The sequence below is a fragment of the Sminthopsis crassicaudata genome, chromosome 2 (genome assembly GCF_048593235.1).
Source record: "Sminthopsis crassicaudata isolate SCR6 chromosome 2, ASM4859323v1, whole genome shotgun sequence".
Taxonomy (NCBI): domain Eukaryota; kingdom Metazoa; phylum Chordata; class Mammalia; order Dasyuromorphia; family Dasyuridae; genus Sminthopsis; species Sminthopsis crassicaudata.
This window is the reverse complement of record NC_133618.1, coordinates 19,138,342-19,153,752: the sequence shown is the minus strand read 5'-3', so window position 1 is coordinate 19,153,752 and position 15,411 is coordinate 19,138,342. Positions and strand designations below refer to the sequence as shown.

The following is a 15,411-nucleotide window of genomic DNA, read 5'->3' as shown; positions in this document are numbered from 1 at the left end:
AATAATAGAGAAACTTAGGCTGATGGGATTTTACCTAGATTAAGGCAAAATTTTGCAGCAGGTTATGTCTAACTATTTGGAAACCAAGGGACAAACAGTCCAGTCATTGGGTTGCTTGGAAAACTATCCCAGTGTTCCTACTTAGGTGACAATCCTTCCCCTTCCCTCCACTTTGCACACCCTCTAGGTCATTCTCCTTTGTTCTGACTCAGGAACATCCTAAAAAAGAGAAGTTAAGTTTGGCATTTCCCAGTAAGATAAGAATGGAGGCTCTTTGAGGGCAGGAACCCCCTTTTATTTTTGGTCTTTCTTTGCATTTCCTAATATTTAGTATACAGTGCTTGGTGCATAAAAGTTATATAATGAATGCTTGTCGACTAATTCCACCTCCCCCTTAGGATCATATTGGGAACCCTAGAGTCCCAAGGTTCCAGGGTGGCAGTTGGTAGTGTGGGGAAGGAGATGTGATTAACTGGCAAATAGGACAACCACAGGTCTTCCCCTGGCTTTTAGGATACTCCAGGGAAAGAAGAAAGACCCACAAGATGGCCTGCCCATACACAAAAAGGGATGACAAGGCGCCCAGCATGTCATAGGATCAAGAGCCAGAGAACTCAGAAGAAGAGATGGGGGAACTCTAGAGCAGAAGGAAAACCAGAAGAAAGGATATGTACCCCCTGATTCTGGCCATTTCTCCAGGGTCTGCTGCAGCTGGGAGTGATTGTCCCCAAAGCATCAGGGAACTTAAGGGCTCTAGAAGCTGAGAGGAAGGGGCAGCCAGGGGGTGAATGGGGCAGGGTGAGATTGCTTGTCTAAGACTAAAAGGAGGGGAAATGTTTAGGATGAAGTCAGGAAAGAGAAGAAAAGCTAGGGAAACGCAGTGGGCCCAAAGGTAGGATTCAAGGAGAGTGGGACCAGGGAAAGGAAACTTGGGAATTAGGATATATGCTCATTCCCAGAGATGAATATCAATAGGATCATGGAATTTTGGAAACTGGAAGGGGCTCAGAATTAGGGTCAGGAATATAGTTTAGCACCCTCCTGTGCAGAAAATAATCCTACAGGAGCAAATCATATCTGCTCTGATTTGGAAATGAAAAAAATTGTAGGTCCATGTGATTGGTCTAAGTGACAGACCTGGTTTTTAGGACATCTTTCTTTATGCAATATGTCCTTAGCTAGATAGAGAATCTTTCCTTCAAATGAACCGATATGTTTAGTATTTCTATGCTATTTGAAAAGTGCTTTGGGATGTAGTGGAAGGAGGCTGGGAAAAGGCCTGTCCCTCTCAGTAGCCTTGGCCCCCTCCTTTCTTCATGTACCAGTCTTAGAGGTTCTGTAGGGTAAGATCCCAGCTCGTCGGCTTCTTATTAGAAAGGACTCGGGACTCTCACCCTTCCTTTCCCCCATTTGCTGCCAGCATTCTGACCTCTCCATTGGCTGCTCCATCCTTTTAAACTGACTGGCTTTGTGACCTCATTCTCCCGCCAAACCTATTGTCCACCTGGTGGAATCTTTAGGGTTTCCATGGAGCTGCCCGTAAATAAACTTGGACCATCGCAAGTGACCAGTCACATTCATACTGGACACATGCTCTTTCTGACTTCAGTCACCTGGACAACTACAGGAGTCGTTTCTTCATACCACGTGGCCTTAGTTGATGTTTTCTCTTCTCTAATCATGGCAGGTAAGGAAAAAGATTATTTTGATCATCGTGAAGATTTTTTAAAAGAGCATAATTCAAACAATTAGGAGAACAGATGTTTACAAATGAGATCAGGGCTTCTTAGATGTTTTGTAGAACAGTAGTCAGCTAAGAAGAGAATTCTAACAGGCTTTTGAGATGATTTTTTAAAAACATACCAAGAAATTTTTTTTTAAAGAATAGCTTATTTCAAGTTTCTTTCACTAATCCATCCTCTTTCCTCGCTCTCATCATAGAGCTGACATAATCTAACATTATTTAATTATTAGTTAAAAGGCATTTAAGCTCTAAGATCCCCTATCAGCTAGAAGAATTTTGAATCATGGACAGGATGTTGGACTACATGTCTATTGTCCCCAAACTAGCCCAACTAAATATACAGAGATGAACCTCATGTGATAATTTTTCTTCCTCTACCAAAGTTCATGAAGAAGCTAAAATTCCCTAATCAGGATTCACATAAGAATAATTTTATGTGAGAATTTTTGTTCATTTACCAAAGTTCATGAAGAAGTTAAAACATAGGGAATCAGGATTCACATAAGAGTAATCTGTCCCTCCTGTACTGATAAAATCATATATTCTTGAAGCATTTAAGAAAGTTTAAAAATTTTGTCCCATTAAGAAATAGTTTTAACAGTTACTGTGAATTCCAACAAATTAAGTTTGATGTTGGAAAAACTAGGAAGAGAGACAGGAAAAAGCCCATGGAGAAATGTTGGGAAATAAGGGCCTACTTAGAAATGTCTTGGAGGTTTGGGTTCAGCACTGGATTAGCTCCTTTAGAGTGGAGGAAAAGGACTTGCAGAGGTAGAGAAAATAATTAGGAAAGAATAATATAAAAAGAGATAGACTAGAATGAAGGGAGGCAGATAGAATCCAGAAGATAAGGTGGGATTTAAGATGGAATGTTGAAGAAACCAAACATTTCAAACCAAAAGGAAAAAAATTAATATGTGGAACTTTGTTCCCAGAAGGGAAAAGTCAAAGCCATTCTTAGCCTTTTTTTTGGTCAATGTACTGGAAATTTAGATTTGGATTCTTGGACTCTTGAGATTTTTTAACTGTGTGATCTCTGAACAAATTCTTTCACCTCCCTCTGAGTCTTGGTTTCCTCACCTGGAACATGCAGATAATAATATTTGCATTGTCTAAGATTTTCTGGGGAAAATGTTTTATAAATATGAAATGTTGTCAAGATTTTGCTGATTATGTAAAGAGCTCTGTGGTCTTTAAACATTGTAAAATGTGAACTATAGCTATTACAGAAACATGAGGCCTTCTGAAGAATAACCAATCAATAATTTTTAAAATAAATGAATGAATATACTAAGGTTTGATTAGAATATATTTCAGAAGGGCTTCTTGTTTACTTCCACTCAAGGCTGATAAACTGTTTCCTTGGTGATGTCAAGTAGATGACAGGGAAAGGGGCAAATTCCCTTTTTGGATTTATTTCTTTAGATAAAGAACATAATAATAATGATGATAATGATAATAGTAATATTATCTGAACTCCAGAAAATGAAACCAAGAAAATAATGATGACAGTTATATAATGTAACAGTCGAAGCTGTGACTCTCAATATTGTCTTGTCATAGTTGCAACTCACATTTCTGATTCTATTATAGATCATGGAAGCATAGAGAGAACTGCCTAAATAATAAATATAAGAGGAAGGGTTTGAATTCAACTCCAAATCTAGTGTTCTTTCTGTTGAACAAGGATGTCTTTATCCAGTCAAAATGATTTTGAGGGGGGGTCATTAAATGTTTTTCACACTTTCAAAAGAACAGCTTTTGCTCATTGTTTAGAAAAGTTAGCCAAATATATGGGATGCAACAAGGAGTGTGTGTGTGTGTCTGTGTGTGTGTGTGTGTGTTTGTGTGTGTGTGTGTATGTGTGTGTGCGTGTGTGTGTTTGTGTGTGTGTGTGTGTGTGTGTGTGTTTGAAACAGATAATATTCCTTTTAAGATAGTTATAATCTTGGGCTTTTGATTAAGGACTTAAAATAAGATTCCATTGAGGAAGGCAAGGAATGGATGCCCCCTTTAAATTCATTGTACACCATAAATTCATTCTTATCTTTTTATATATCATGGACTCCTTTATTTCTTACTAAAACCCAAGGGATCCTCAGAAATATTTTATTGAATAAAATACAAAGGATTTGCAAAGGCAATAAATTATGTTAAAATTCAATAATCAAAATACTAAATTAAACAAGTTCCTAGAACTCCAGGTTAAGAAGCCTTGTTCTAGTGATCAGGTTTAGTTATGAACCCTAGTCAAATCAAAGTGTGAGCCCAATTATAAGTTATCTGAATAAACTCAAAAGGACTAAAGAATTATATTTACTCCTTTGGATGCCTGAGAGCAGAGTTGCTTCCTCCCTTCCTCCATAAGATCCAGGGAAACTTTAAGAGGAACCAAGTTCAGATTCTAGCTCTGATGCTTATTGGCTTTGTGACTGTAGAGTCAGTTATGTTACTTCTAGGACCCTAGGAACCTAGGAAAGACACAATGTGTCTGCACACAGTTGGTGCTTGATAAATATTGAACCTCCATCACACTTATTATTAGTGAAGATAAGTGAGTAGAAATTGTAAGGCAACAATTTAGATGACATATCCAGAAGAATTTGATAGTAATTAGAGCTTGTCAGATAATGAGATGGACTGCCTTTATCCAAATAGCATTAACTTGGCTCCTATTTCACTGGAGGTCTTCTAGCAGAGAAACTGAGGCTGGATAACTATCTTACTGGTCAAACTTATTGCATTCTAGAGTGTTTTTGGCCACGTACAAATTGGGCCAGGGTTGATAATCTGGGACTTTGTCCTAATTTGAGATTATAGAGACTAGCAAAATGAAGGATTATACACATACACAATGCACATGCAGAAGCATTTAAAGATATATACACACTTATATGTATGAACACATACACATACATACACAATTTGCGAATACATGCACAATGCATATCTCACATACATACACTACACATTACACATATACACACATTAACCTATACATGCAAAATGCATATATGCACACTCATACACAGTGCACATACACACCACAAGTGATACATGCACACATATTGGTACACAATATATATAAACACTCATACACAAAACAACACAATGCATACATGTACATACATTCATACACTCACATGAACATGAATATCCACACAATCCACACAATATACACTAATAATTTACAATATAGATACACATGTATATGTATATCACACCCTACAATAAAATAACACAATGTACATGTACATGCAAATATACACACACAGAGGAACATACACAATGCAAACACACACAACACAACATGATATGGCACACACGTGTGTGTACAATGCAACACACAATACACATATAGGTAGACATGCACAAGCGCACATATAAACACAATACATACATATAAACATAGATGCAACACACATTCACATACACATACACACAACACACATATGCAATGCATACGCAATGCAACACATATAAATACATACACATACACCCATATGCAATACACATACTTATAATATAAAACACATATACATACATGCATACAATTTACATCCATACACATAATATACACTCATACATGTTACACAACACACAATATATACATGCACATATTGTTACACACATTTACTATACACATATATACATGCATAATACAGTACACATGTACATATAAACATACATACACAATAATTCACTTATACACATCTTATATATACACACACACACACAAACACACACACATACATACACACACTCACATACACCCATGTGTACATGCACATTTACATACAACTTTATACATCCGTACATACACATATATACACACACTCACCATATACATCCATACAATGTAATACACACAATATGCACATACAAATATACATATACACTCACACACACACACACATATATATATTTACACACATCTTCACATACATACACTCATAATACACATTCATACAATGCAATACACATAATAGGCACATATAAATATTCATACACACTCACATATATACACCTTCACATACATACATACACATATATATACACACTCATAATACACATCCATATAATGCAATACAGATAATATGCACACACAAATATCATACACACTCACATACACATACACACATTTGTACATGCACACACCTTCACACACACATTCACAATACACATCCATACAATGCAATACACACAATATATACATACAAATATACATACACTCACATACACACATATGTATATACACATAGACAGACAACTTCAGATATATACATACACATATATATATATATACACACTCACAATACACATCCATACAATGCAATACACACAATATGCAATACAAATATACATACATACATACACATATGTACATACATATACACACATATATTCACAATACACATTCATACACTGCAATACATAAAATATGCACATAAAATATACATTCACACTCACCTACACATAGACACACACATATGTACATACACATATACATATGCCTTCACATACATACACACATATACATATTCACAATACACACAATATGCACATACAAATATACATTCACACTCAGATACACATACACACATACATACACACACCTTCACATAAAACATACACATACATATGTACATATACTCACAATACACATCCATACAATGCAATACACACAATATACATACACAAATATACATATACACTCACACATAGACACACATATGTACAAAAACATATATACGCACATTCACATACACACATACATACACTCACAATACACATCCATACACACAATATGCACACACATATACATACACACTCACATACACATAGACACATACATATATATAAATATATACACACACCTTTATATACACACATTCACAGTAAACATTCATACAATGTAATATACACAACATGCAATACAAATATACATACACACTCACATACACACATATGTACATACACAATTTACATACACACATCCACATCCACAATACAGTTCATACAATGCAATATATACTATACAATACAAATATACATACACACTTACATACACATACACACATACACACACCTTTATATACATACATAAACACATATATACATTCACAATACATGATCATATTATGCAATACACACAATATGCAATACAAATATATACACATACTTACATACACATACACACATACCTTCATATACACACATATATTCACAATACACATTCATATTATGCAATACACACAATATGCAATACAAATATATACACATACTTACATACACATACACACATACCTTCATATACACACATATATTCACAATACACATTCATATAATGCAATACACACAATATGCACATAAACATATATTCACACTCACACACATATACACATATGTACATACACATATACATATGCCTTCACACACATACACATATATACATGCATTTACACATGACCTCATTATTGTACGCCTGGGAAACCTGGACAGCATACCAGCACCATGTCAGGAAAATGAATTGCTTCCGTTTGAATTGTCTCAGGAAGATTCTGAAGATCAGTGAGCAGGAGGAGGTATGGGACACTGAGGTCCTTTCTCAAACTTAACTGCAGAGCATTTCAACTCTGCTATAGAGAGGGCAAATCCATTGGGCAGGCTACATTGTTCAAATGCCAAATGAATGCTTTCCAAAAAGATTACTTTATGGAGAACTCACACATGGCAAGCGCTCACAAGGTGGTTAGTGTTAGGATTCTTACAAGGTGCTAAGTCACTGGAATGAATAGAGACAATAATTATCTAATTGAGCATGGTTCAGTATGATTGATCTGACCCTACAAGGAGATATTATGGACCAGAATCTGAAACAAAGTACTGAGTGGAATTGAGGAGACAATGGTTAAATCTAATTTAGCACTGATTTCATCCTACAACAAATAATGGTTTCCTAGTGATGAAATGATTGGTGTGCAGCATATAAGCAAGAAGCTCTCAGGGCCAGAGATTCACTGAGATTCAGGGCTTTGGGAGATTCACAACTAGGATTGACTTCTGGGAGATTCACAAGCCCACAGAAACCCACAATGCCATTCTCGGAGGCGGAGTCAAGATTCATTCCAACTTCCACCTTTGTTCTGGCTGGACACATTCAGACGAGAGCTCTCAGGAACCAAGGAGAGAGACAGGCCTCTATTAAAGCTAACTGGGCCCAAGGAAAGAGACAAGACTTGGAAAGAGAAAATAAAGGATCTGGACTTTAACTCCTGGCTGCATTTGGGATTATTGAACTGAACTGAAATCAAGGCTGCCTCCAGAAGCTCCCCAAGAGATCTGCTCCCAGACAACAATTATATTTTTAGAGAAGAGAACATTACATTTTGGCGCTGAACAGGGACTGATAAAATTTCATTTTCAAGGTCTCTCTTAAGAACTTTAGAATTGGGGGCAGCTAGATGGCGCAGTGGATAGAGCACCAGCCCTGAATTCAGGAGGACCCGAGTTCAAATCTGGTCTCAGACACTTAACACTTCCTAGCTGTGTGACCCTGGGTAAGTCACTTAACCCCAGCCTCAGAAAAAGAAAAAAGAAAAAAAAAGAACTTTAGAATTGAGGGTATAACATGGAAGATACTGAAACAGGACCACCCAGCTAGAATGCCCTCATCAAAGAAGAGACTGTGATCTATGAGCAAAGCAGAATTAGCTCAGAAGAAACATGAGATGTGCAAAGTTAGAGATGTCATCCCATATGTTCATAGGGACTATTTGAATTCTGAGCTCTTTCTGGTCTGATCAGCCACATACAAACACATTGTAACTCGACTGTAGCATAATGATGTTATTTTGATTCTCTCTAAGGACAAAAGATGACAACTATCACCTATACATATAGACACATGCATACTCACACACGCATAAATATACACAGCTAATTTCTCGTCAGAAAGTAATGTTTCCTCAAAGATTCAGTTGATGTAGTAGAGTATCTTGAACTAGAAGGAGAAGATTCTGGGTTCATTCTTAGTCCTGCTACTGACATCAAAAATCATTCTTGGCTTCAGTTTTTTTTTTTTTAAATTAGAATGGGTTGAGATAAGGGTTAATTTAATAAACTTTATTAAGTAACCACTGGCTGTAAGGAAGGCCCTATCCTAGGATTTAGGGGATAGAATGACAGAATTGAAAGAGTTCATGACCCTCTAGGAGCTTACATTTCATTGAGCAGAATCTTTATGGTCCCATCTAATTCATTATGGTATTAAGGTCCTAGCAGAACATAAATAACTTGATTGGAATGATTATTTCATTTATGCTTTTGTGTCCCAAGTACATAGTACAGTACTTGGTACTTAATAGTTGCTTAATAAATGCTTATTGATTTGGAAAATTGAAGACTTGGGTTCAAATCCTTATTCCAATGCTACCTAAGAGACCCGGCCAGGAGATTAACTTCTCTAGCCTCAGTTTATCTATTACAAAGAAGGTTATATCACAGGACCTTTTTTTTCCCCTAACCAGTGATATCCTGATAAATATTTAACAGTCAGTTCCTTGAGGGGAAATATATAGTGGAAACAATTTTACTATTAATATGTTCTCCATAATTTTCTTAAACCTAGACAATAAACGAGATAATAAACCAAGACCTGATTTGCAGCATTTCTGATACTTAAATTGAAAATTTTAACAACAGACTTTTTTGAACTGTGTCCCTGGCACAATGATGACCAAGAACAGCTTTTTTAGTTAGGAAGTTCTGGTTTGGGTGGCTGTGTCTATGGTCTTATTTGCAGCTTTTCTTCTCTTGTTTCCTTCAGAAAACTTCCAAAATCCATCCATGCTTGGGACCCCTAATCCTCTGCACCTCTCCTTCCCAGTGGTGAACAGCACTGGCAACCTCTGCAACTTCTCCAGAGTCTCGGCCCCAGCCATCGGCTCTGCCTGGCTCCTGCCCTCGGCCTCTGGCGTGCCTTTCCCCCCACTCATGGGCAGTACTTATCTCTACCAGCACTCCAGCACCACCATCCTGTCTGGGGTCCCTGGACAGGGCCAGATTTCCACTCCAGCCGCTTCCTCCTACCCAGGCATATACGAGTGGGACATGTCTGGAAGTAGTGGGGAGAAGCCATCACTTGGAGACTTCACTGTGACAGTCATCGGCCAGGACACGCCAACGTCCTCGATACCGGCCCCAGCCCAGTATGATAAAGCTGCAGATGCCAATACCGTGGTACCTCTCTACCCACAACTGTCAGCCAGCCTTGTGCAGCAGGGGGCTTCCCCACAAATGCCAAGTCAGGGGCCCAACAATGTGTCTGTCCCTTACCAGAATGGAAGCCAAGTTTATTATTACAATCAAGGAACCCTGGGGCCCCTCCTCACGGGTGAACTTGGCCCTTGCATGCAGTCCTATGGATCTGTGTCTTACAAGGGAGGTAGGACCCCTTCGGTACCAGTGGCATCTCAGCCAGAGATGGTGATGGTTCTCAAAGAAGTCCAGCCCCCTGGATCCCGACCACCTGTCTCCACCTCAGGCCTGTATTACCCCGTTCGGGCCCAACCAGTCAAAGATTCAGGTTTCCAAGGTGAGTATTGTACAAAGAGAGGAAAGGTAAGGAGGTCAACATCAGAGGGAGGCGCCAACATGGGATTAATCTCTTTTCCACTGTAAGTCTATCTTCAAGACTTTGGGAAAGTCTCCTAATTTCTCTGGGTTTCTCTTCTCTCATCTGTGAAAATGAAGGGGTTGGAAAAAAGGTCCTTAAGACTTTTCTCATCTTAATAATTTTATAAAATTGGACAGCCATTGTCCTTTGCTGTTCACATTGAGATTGTCTTCCTGGGATCAACTTGTCTTGCTACTTTAGCATATTTAGGAGCTTAGATGGAAGGAAATACCCTTTAATTCCAGTACCTCAAGCAAGAGCACTATTCCCCCCCAACCCTCTGAGGCTGGGGTTAAGTGACTTGCCCAGGGTCACACAGCTAGGACGTGTTATGTCTAAGACCAGATTAGAACTCAGGTCCTCCTGAATTGAGGGCTGGTGCTCTATCCACTGTGCCACCTAGCTGCCCCCAAGCAAGAGCACTATTATCCGATTGCCCTATTGGTCATTAATTTTTCTTTTCCTAATTATGCTGGGCTTTGGGTCTTGAATTCAAGTTAGTAAAGTTCTATCTAATCAATAGAAATTATTTCTTAAATGTGCAGTAAGCTCTTTAGATACAAATATACCTATGAAATGGTTCTTGTCCTCAAGGAACTTATTTTATATCAGGAGAGACAACATATACATATAAAAGTACAGCATCTCCCCTGGGGGGTACTTATTCAACTCCCAATGACATGGCTGGACTGGATGTCCAGACTCCATTTTGGAATTATGGAGATAAACCCGAGGTGCTGAGATTATAGTAACTCTGCTCACGAGCCCCCACTGTTGTGATACCTTTTCATAATCAGTCAGTAGGATGTAATTAGCTTCTAGTAAAAGTATAGTAGAAACTACTGATATAAGACTTTTTTATCTCAAAGTGTGGGGCATAGAAATTCAGGGAGAGAATCAGATGAATTTAAAGTACAATGGTAGTGAGTCACTTGTGTAAGGAATATGTGGTTATGAGTAACTATGAATATGGAAGTCCTCTTTTGAATCCATAACCAATAGTATTCTCTTGTGTACATGATAATGGTCTTTGAGTCTGCTTCATTCAATAGATGACTATACTTCTACGTCCATATTTGTCCTTGGTGTATCTCTGCTTCTAGGTGTTGAATTTCCCTTCTGGGATGACTCTAAAATTTGCATTTGGTAGGTTTTTGCTTTTACTCTCAGCTAGATATCCTTTTTGTCTGGGGACATGGTCAAATGTGGGAGTGAAGGGATAGAAACTCTCTTCTCTGCCTTTTTTACTATCCCATAGTGCTTCTATATCAGAGATATGACCCTGGGATCCTTCAATATTGGGTTGGTCTACTGCTTTACTGAACAAATTATTGACTTTCCCCCACTATTTAAACTCTCCCAGGAGGTATTGATAACTTTTTTGGGGGTGGAATATGTGTTACTTAATCACCTTGTCAGTCTACTTAAAGGGTTCAAATTTAATAAAGGGATAAGAATAGAGATTATTTTCCATTCACATTAAAAGCCATGACTACTGATTACAGAAGGGAGTATGAAACCTCTTAAATATATAAGGGAAACACAAGGATATTTAAGGGTGAAATATAAAAAGGCTGAGGAAATCAAGAAAAGCTTCCTGTAGGAGGTGGCAGCTAAGTTGAACTATGAAAAAATCTAGGGATTCTAGGAGAAAAAAGTAAGATGAGAGAGAGAACTTTAGAATCCTTAGTCATCAGTTGGATGTAAAACTTCCATTATGTCCCTTGGGGGAGGTAAGTAAAATGAGTCACTGTTTCTCATTGTTTTGTGAAAACATTCAGAAAAATGTTTTCTGAACTCTGAAAAAAAACTATGAAGAAGATTATAGTAACTTTGCTCCTGGATTTGGAGTCAGAAGGACTGAGTTCAAATTCTTCTCTGATACTTAGTACTCATTTGACTCTTAACAAGTCAAGACACAGTTTTGGTCCAGGGGAGTAGATGGGATGAAAAATATCCTTTAAAAAATTTAGTGTTATCTTTGGTCTAGTATTGGGTATCATGTAAGAGCCCTGTCATGTAGCTCCCTCATTTCACCCTCTCTAATCCTGTGGAGCAAAGAGAATAAGTATTTCCATATCCTTGTTATAGAGGAGAAAAGCAAGGCACAGCATAGAACGCCGAAGGTTGAGCCAACACACAAAAAACAAAACAAAATAAAACAAAACAAAAAAACCCCTGGTTTCTATTTCTTCAAAAAGCAATTGTGCGAGGTGTCCTGGATTTCTTTGTGTCTTACGAAAGGCTCTCCAATAATGGTGTTTGGGGCAGCTAGGTGGTGCAGTGGATAGAGCACCAGCCTTGAATTCAGGAGGACCCGAGTTCAAATCTGGTCTCAGACACTTAACACTTCCTAGCTGTGTGACCCTGGGCAAGTCACTTAACCCCAGCCTCAAAAAAAAAAAATAATGGGTATTGATTCTCCCTTTGGTTTCTTTGCAGTGATGGAGACTTCCCTGGGGCTGCAGCCTGCTGCCCGAACGTTTTCTTTGCCACAAACCCTGGAACTCTCCAAGTCCTGGGGGGGCAATGGAAACAACCTTCAGATCCTCGAGGGCACTCCACCGGCAGAAGTTGCTGGGGACAGTTCCTTGGCAACCCCGTCCCAGAATTCAGGAAACTTACTCGCCCTGCCTCCTGCCCCAAACATTGAGCACAAGGATAAGAAGAATTTGGCCTGCCTTGAGAAGGAGAAATGGAAAGTGGAGGGAGTGAAGGCCAAGTTCTCGCAGACTTTGGATCCCTGCCATGTCCCTTTGGAAATACAGGATCCTCCACTCCTTCCCTTGGAGATCCCTGATATTAACCAGCTTCTGGCTTGCATCGATCCTCTCTGCCCTGATGCTCTTAAAGAAAGTACTAGTCCAAGGGAATGCCATCTGGTGAAGAATGGCCTGAGTCTTGGTGACCAAGAGGCACTAGAGAATGGGATGGAGCCCATTCCCAGTCTTACTGATATCAACAAACTGGTGGAGGATTTCCGCCTTCCCCGTCTCCTCTCTCCTTTGAAGGAGGTTGACCAGCCCAAAGGTCTCAGGGCCACCAAACCCAAAGTAGTCAAAACAGCCAAAGTGGTCCGGGTGCAAGGAAAGCCGTGTACAGGCAAGGAGCCTTCAGACCCTACCAAGAAAACAAAACGTAAAGTTCCCGAGCTGATGGCCACTGTTCTGCCAGCCAAAGTCTTGCCAAGAAACCCCGACTGCCTGCTTGCTGGGGATATGGCAGCTATCTCTGGTTCTGTGGCCAATGAGTTTTCTCCCCTGGAAATGGCAAAATCGACCAGTGGCAAGTCTCGAAAAGCCCCGAGCAGCAGGACCAGCAAGACCAAATGCCCCAGCCAGGAGAAAATGGAGGGAACCGGAGACACCTGTTATGAGAAAGTGGAAGGGAATGAGCCTCCTGGGGGTCGAGCTAAGCCGGAGGAGAAGCCAGCCCTTCCCAAGATGAAACGCAAGAAGAACCATCCTGAGCTCAGTCAAGAGGCCTTTAAGAAGCCCCGGAGCTTCCTGGGCATGCACATGCTGGAGTCAGTTCAGGTGTTTCATGCCCTGGGCAAGAAGAACGATAAGATGGCTGGCCCTGTCCAAGTCCCCCAGCCAACTCCAGGGATCAAACAGTGGCTGGAAGCCCCAGTGGAAGGCCAAGGTCCTATGAAAACCCCAGTCAGTCTCCTTGCAGCTGCCAAAGCCAAAGTTCGGAAACCGGAGGGCAGTGCTGAGAACCAGTGTCCATCTCCATCCCACACCAAGCCACCACCTCCTGGGAAAGTCAAGTTGGTGCCTTTGCCTTTTCCGACCTTAGATAGGCCTTTGACTCGGCCTATTCCTCGAAAACCACAGCCTTTGGCTCCCCACCGTCTTTCTACCACCAACCCCGCCCGTCTGGGCAATCCGGCTCAGCCCGGTCCCTCCAACCCTGCCCGGCCCGTGTCGGCTGTACCACCTCAGTCGGCTCCTCCTAGGCCCATGCTTCTGAAATCGGCACCTTGCCCTTCTCCCCAGCTGCAGCCGTGTCTCCCGAGCCACTTGGTCCTGTCCATCTCCCCAGAGTCGGCTACCAGCAGCTCCTCCAAACAGGCTGTGGTGGTTATGACCCAGCCGCAGCCTCAGGCTCAGTTCCAACCTCAAGATTTCTGCTTTCAGCCAATCCCGTGGAGGAAGCCTAATGTCCCTGAGCCTGTGATGTCAAAGCCTATCACCAAAGAGCAGAGGCCTGAGCGAGAAGCCATGAAGAGGCAAGCTCAGCGGGAGCGAGAGAATGCCGCCAAATATACCTCCTTGGGCAAGCTGCAGTTTTTCATTGAGCGGGAAAAAGACTTGGAAATTGCAAGGCGCTATGGCTACATGATCTGATCAGAGCAGCTAGGACTCTTGGGCCTTCTGGGCACCAAATGTTTGTATATATATATAGATATGCATGTCCCTATTTATTCTGATACTTCAATAAACCGTTAATAGAGCTGTTCTGGTCAGGGACAAGATGCATGAGCAATGAAAAGACTCCCAGATATCTGACCTTGGGCTCTTTGAGTTTTGGGTGCTGTGCCATATATATATATGTATATATATATGCACATATATGTATATAAACACATACATATATTTGAATATATATACACACACATACACACAATTACATTTTGGTGGTGAGGGGGCTGGAATCGAGGGTTGGGGAGGATTTGTGGGAAAGGAACGAGGGTTGGGGGAGAGAAAGGTGGGAGGTGCAAGGGTGAGGGAAACATGTTGAGCTTTATTAATAAAAGTGTTCAGAGAAAGGAATAAAGAGGGTGGGGCAGGAAAAGGGGAGATAGCAAGAATAACATCAGAGAGCTTGTTCTACAAGGCATTGGACTTTTGGTCAGAAAGATCTGGCTTGAAATCCCATTTCAAATCCAACTTCGGTGGAAAGTCGTGATGCAGTGATTAAGAATGCCGTCTCTACAGTCAGGAAGACCTGAGTTCAAATATGGCCTCAGATTCTACCTGTGTGA

General features: G+C 40.2%; 1 protein-coding gene across 2 annotated transcripts; it reads left to right on the top strand.

Moving 5' to 3' along the window:
- Nucleotides 1–424: 424 nt before the first annotated feature.
- Nucleotides 425–14,880, top strand: C2H2orf78 (chromosome 2 C2orf78 homolog). 2 transcript variants are annotated; one of them, XM_074285450.1, is made up of 4 exons: nucleotides 433–552; nucleotides 1,534–1,687; nucleotides 9,573–10,340; nucleotides 12,864–14,880. In XM_074285450.1, the coding sequence occupies exons 2-4, from the start codon at nucleotides 1,591–1,593 to the stop codon at nucleotides 14,771–14,773; spliced, it is 2,775 nt and encodes a 924-aa protein (XP_074141551.1). In that variant the 5' UTR covers nucleotides 433–552; nucleotides 1,534–1,590; the 3' UTR covers nucleotides 14,774–14,880. The 2 variants fall into 2 exon arrangements, with proteins under 2 accessions (XP_074141552.1, XP_074141551.1); XM_074285451.1 differs by having other exon boundaries at nucleotides 425–1,687.
- The last annotated feature ends 531 nt before the right edge of the window (nucleotides 14,881–15,411 follow it).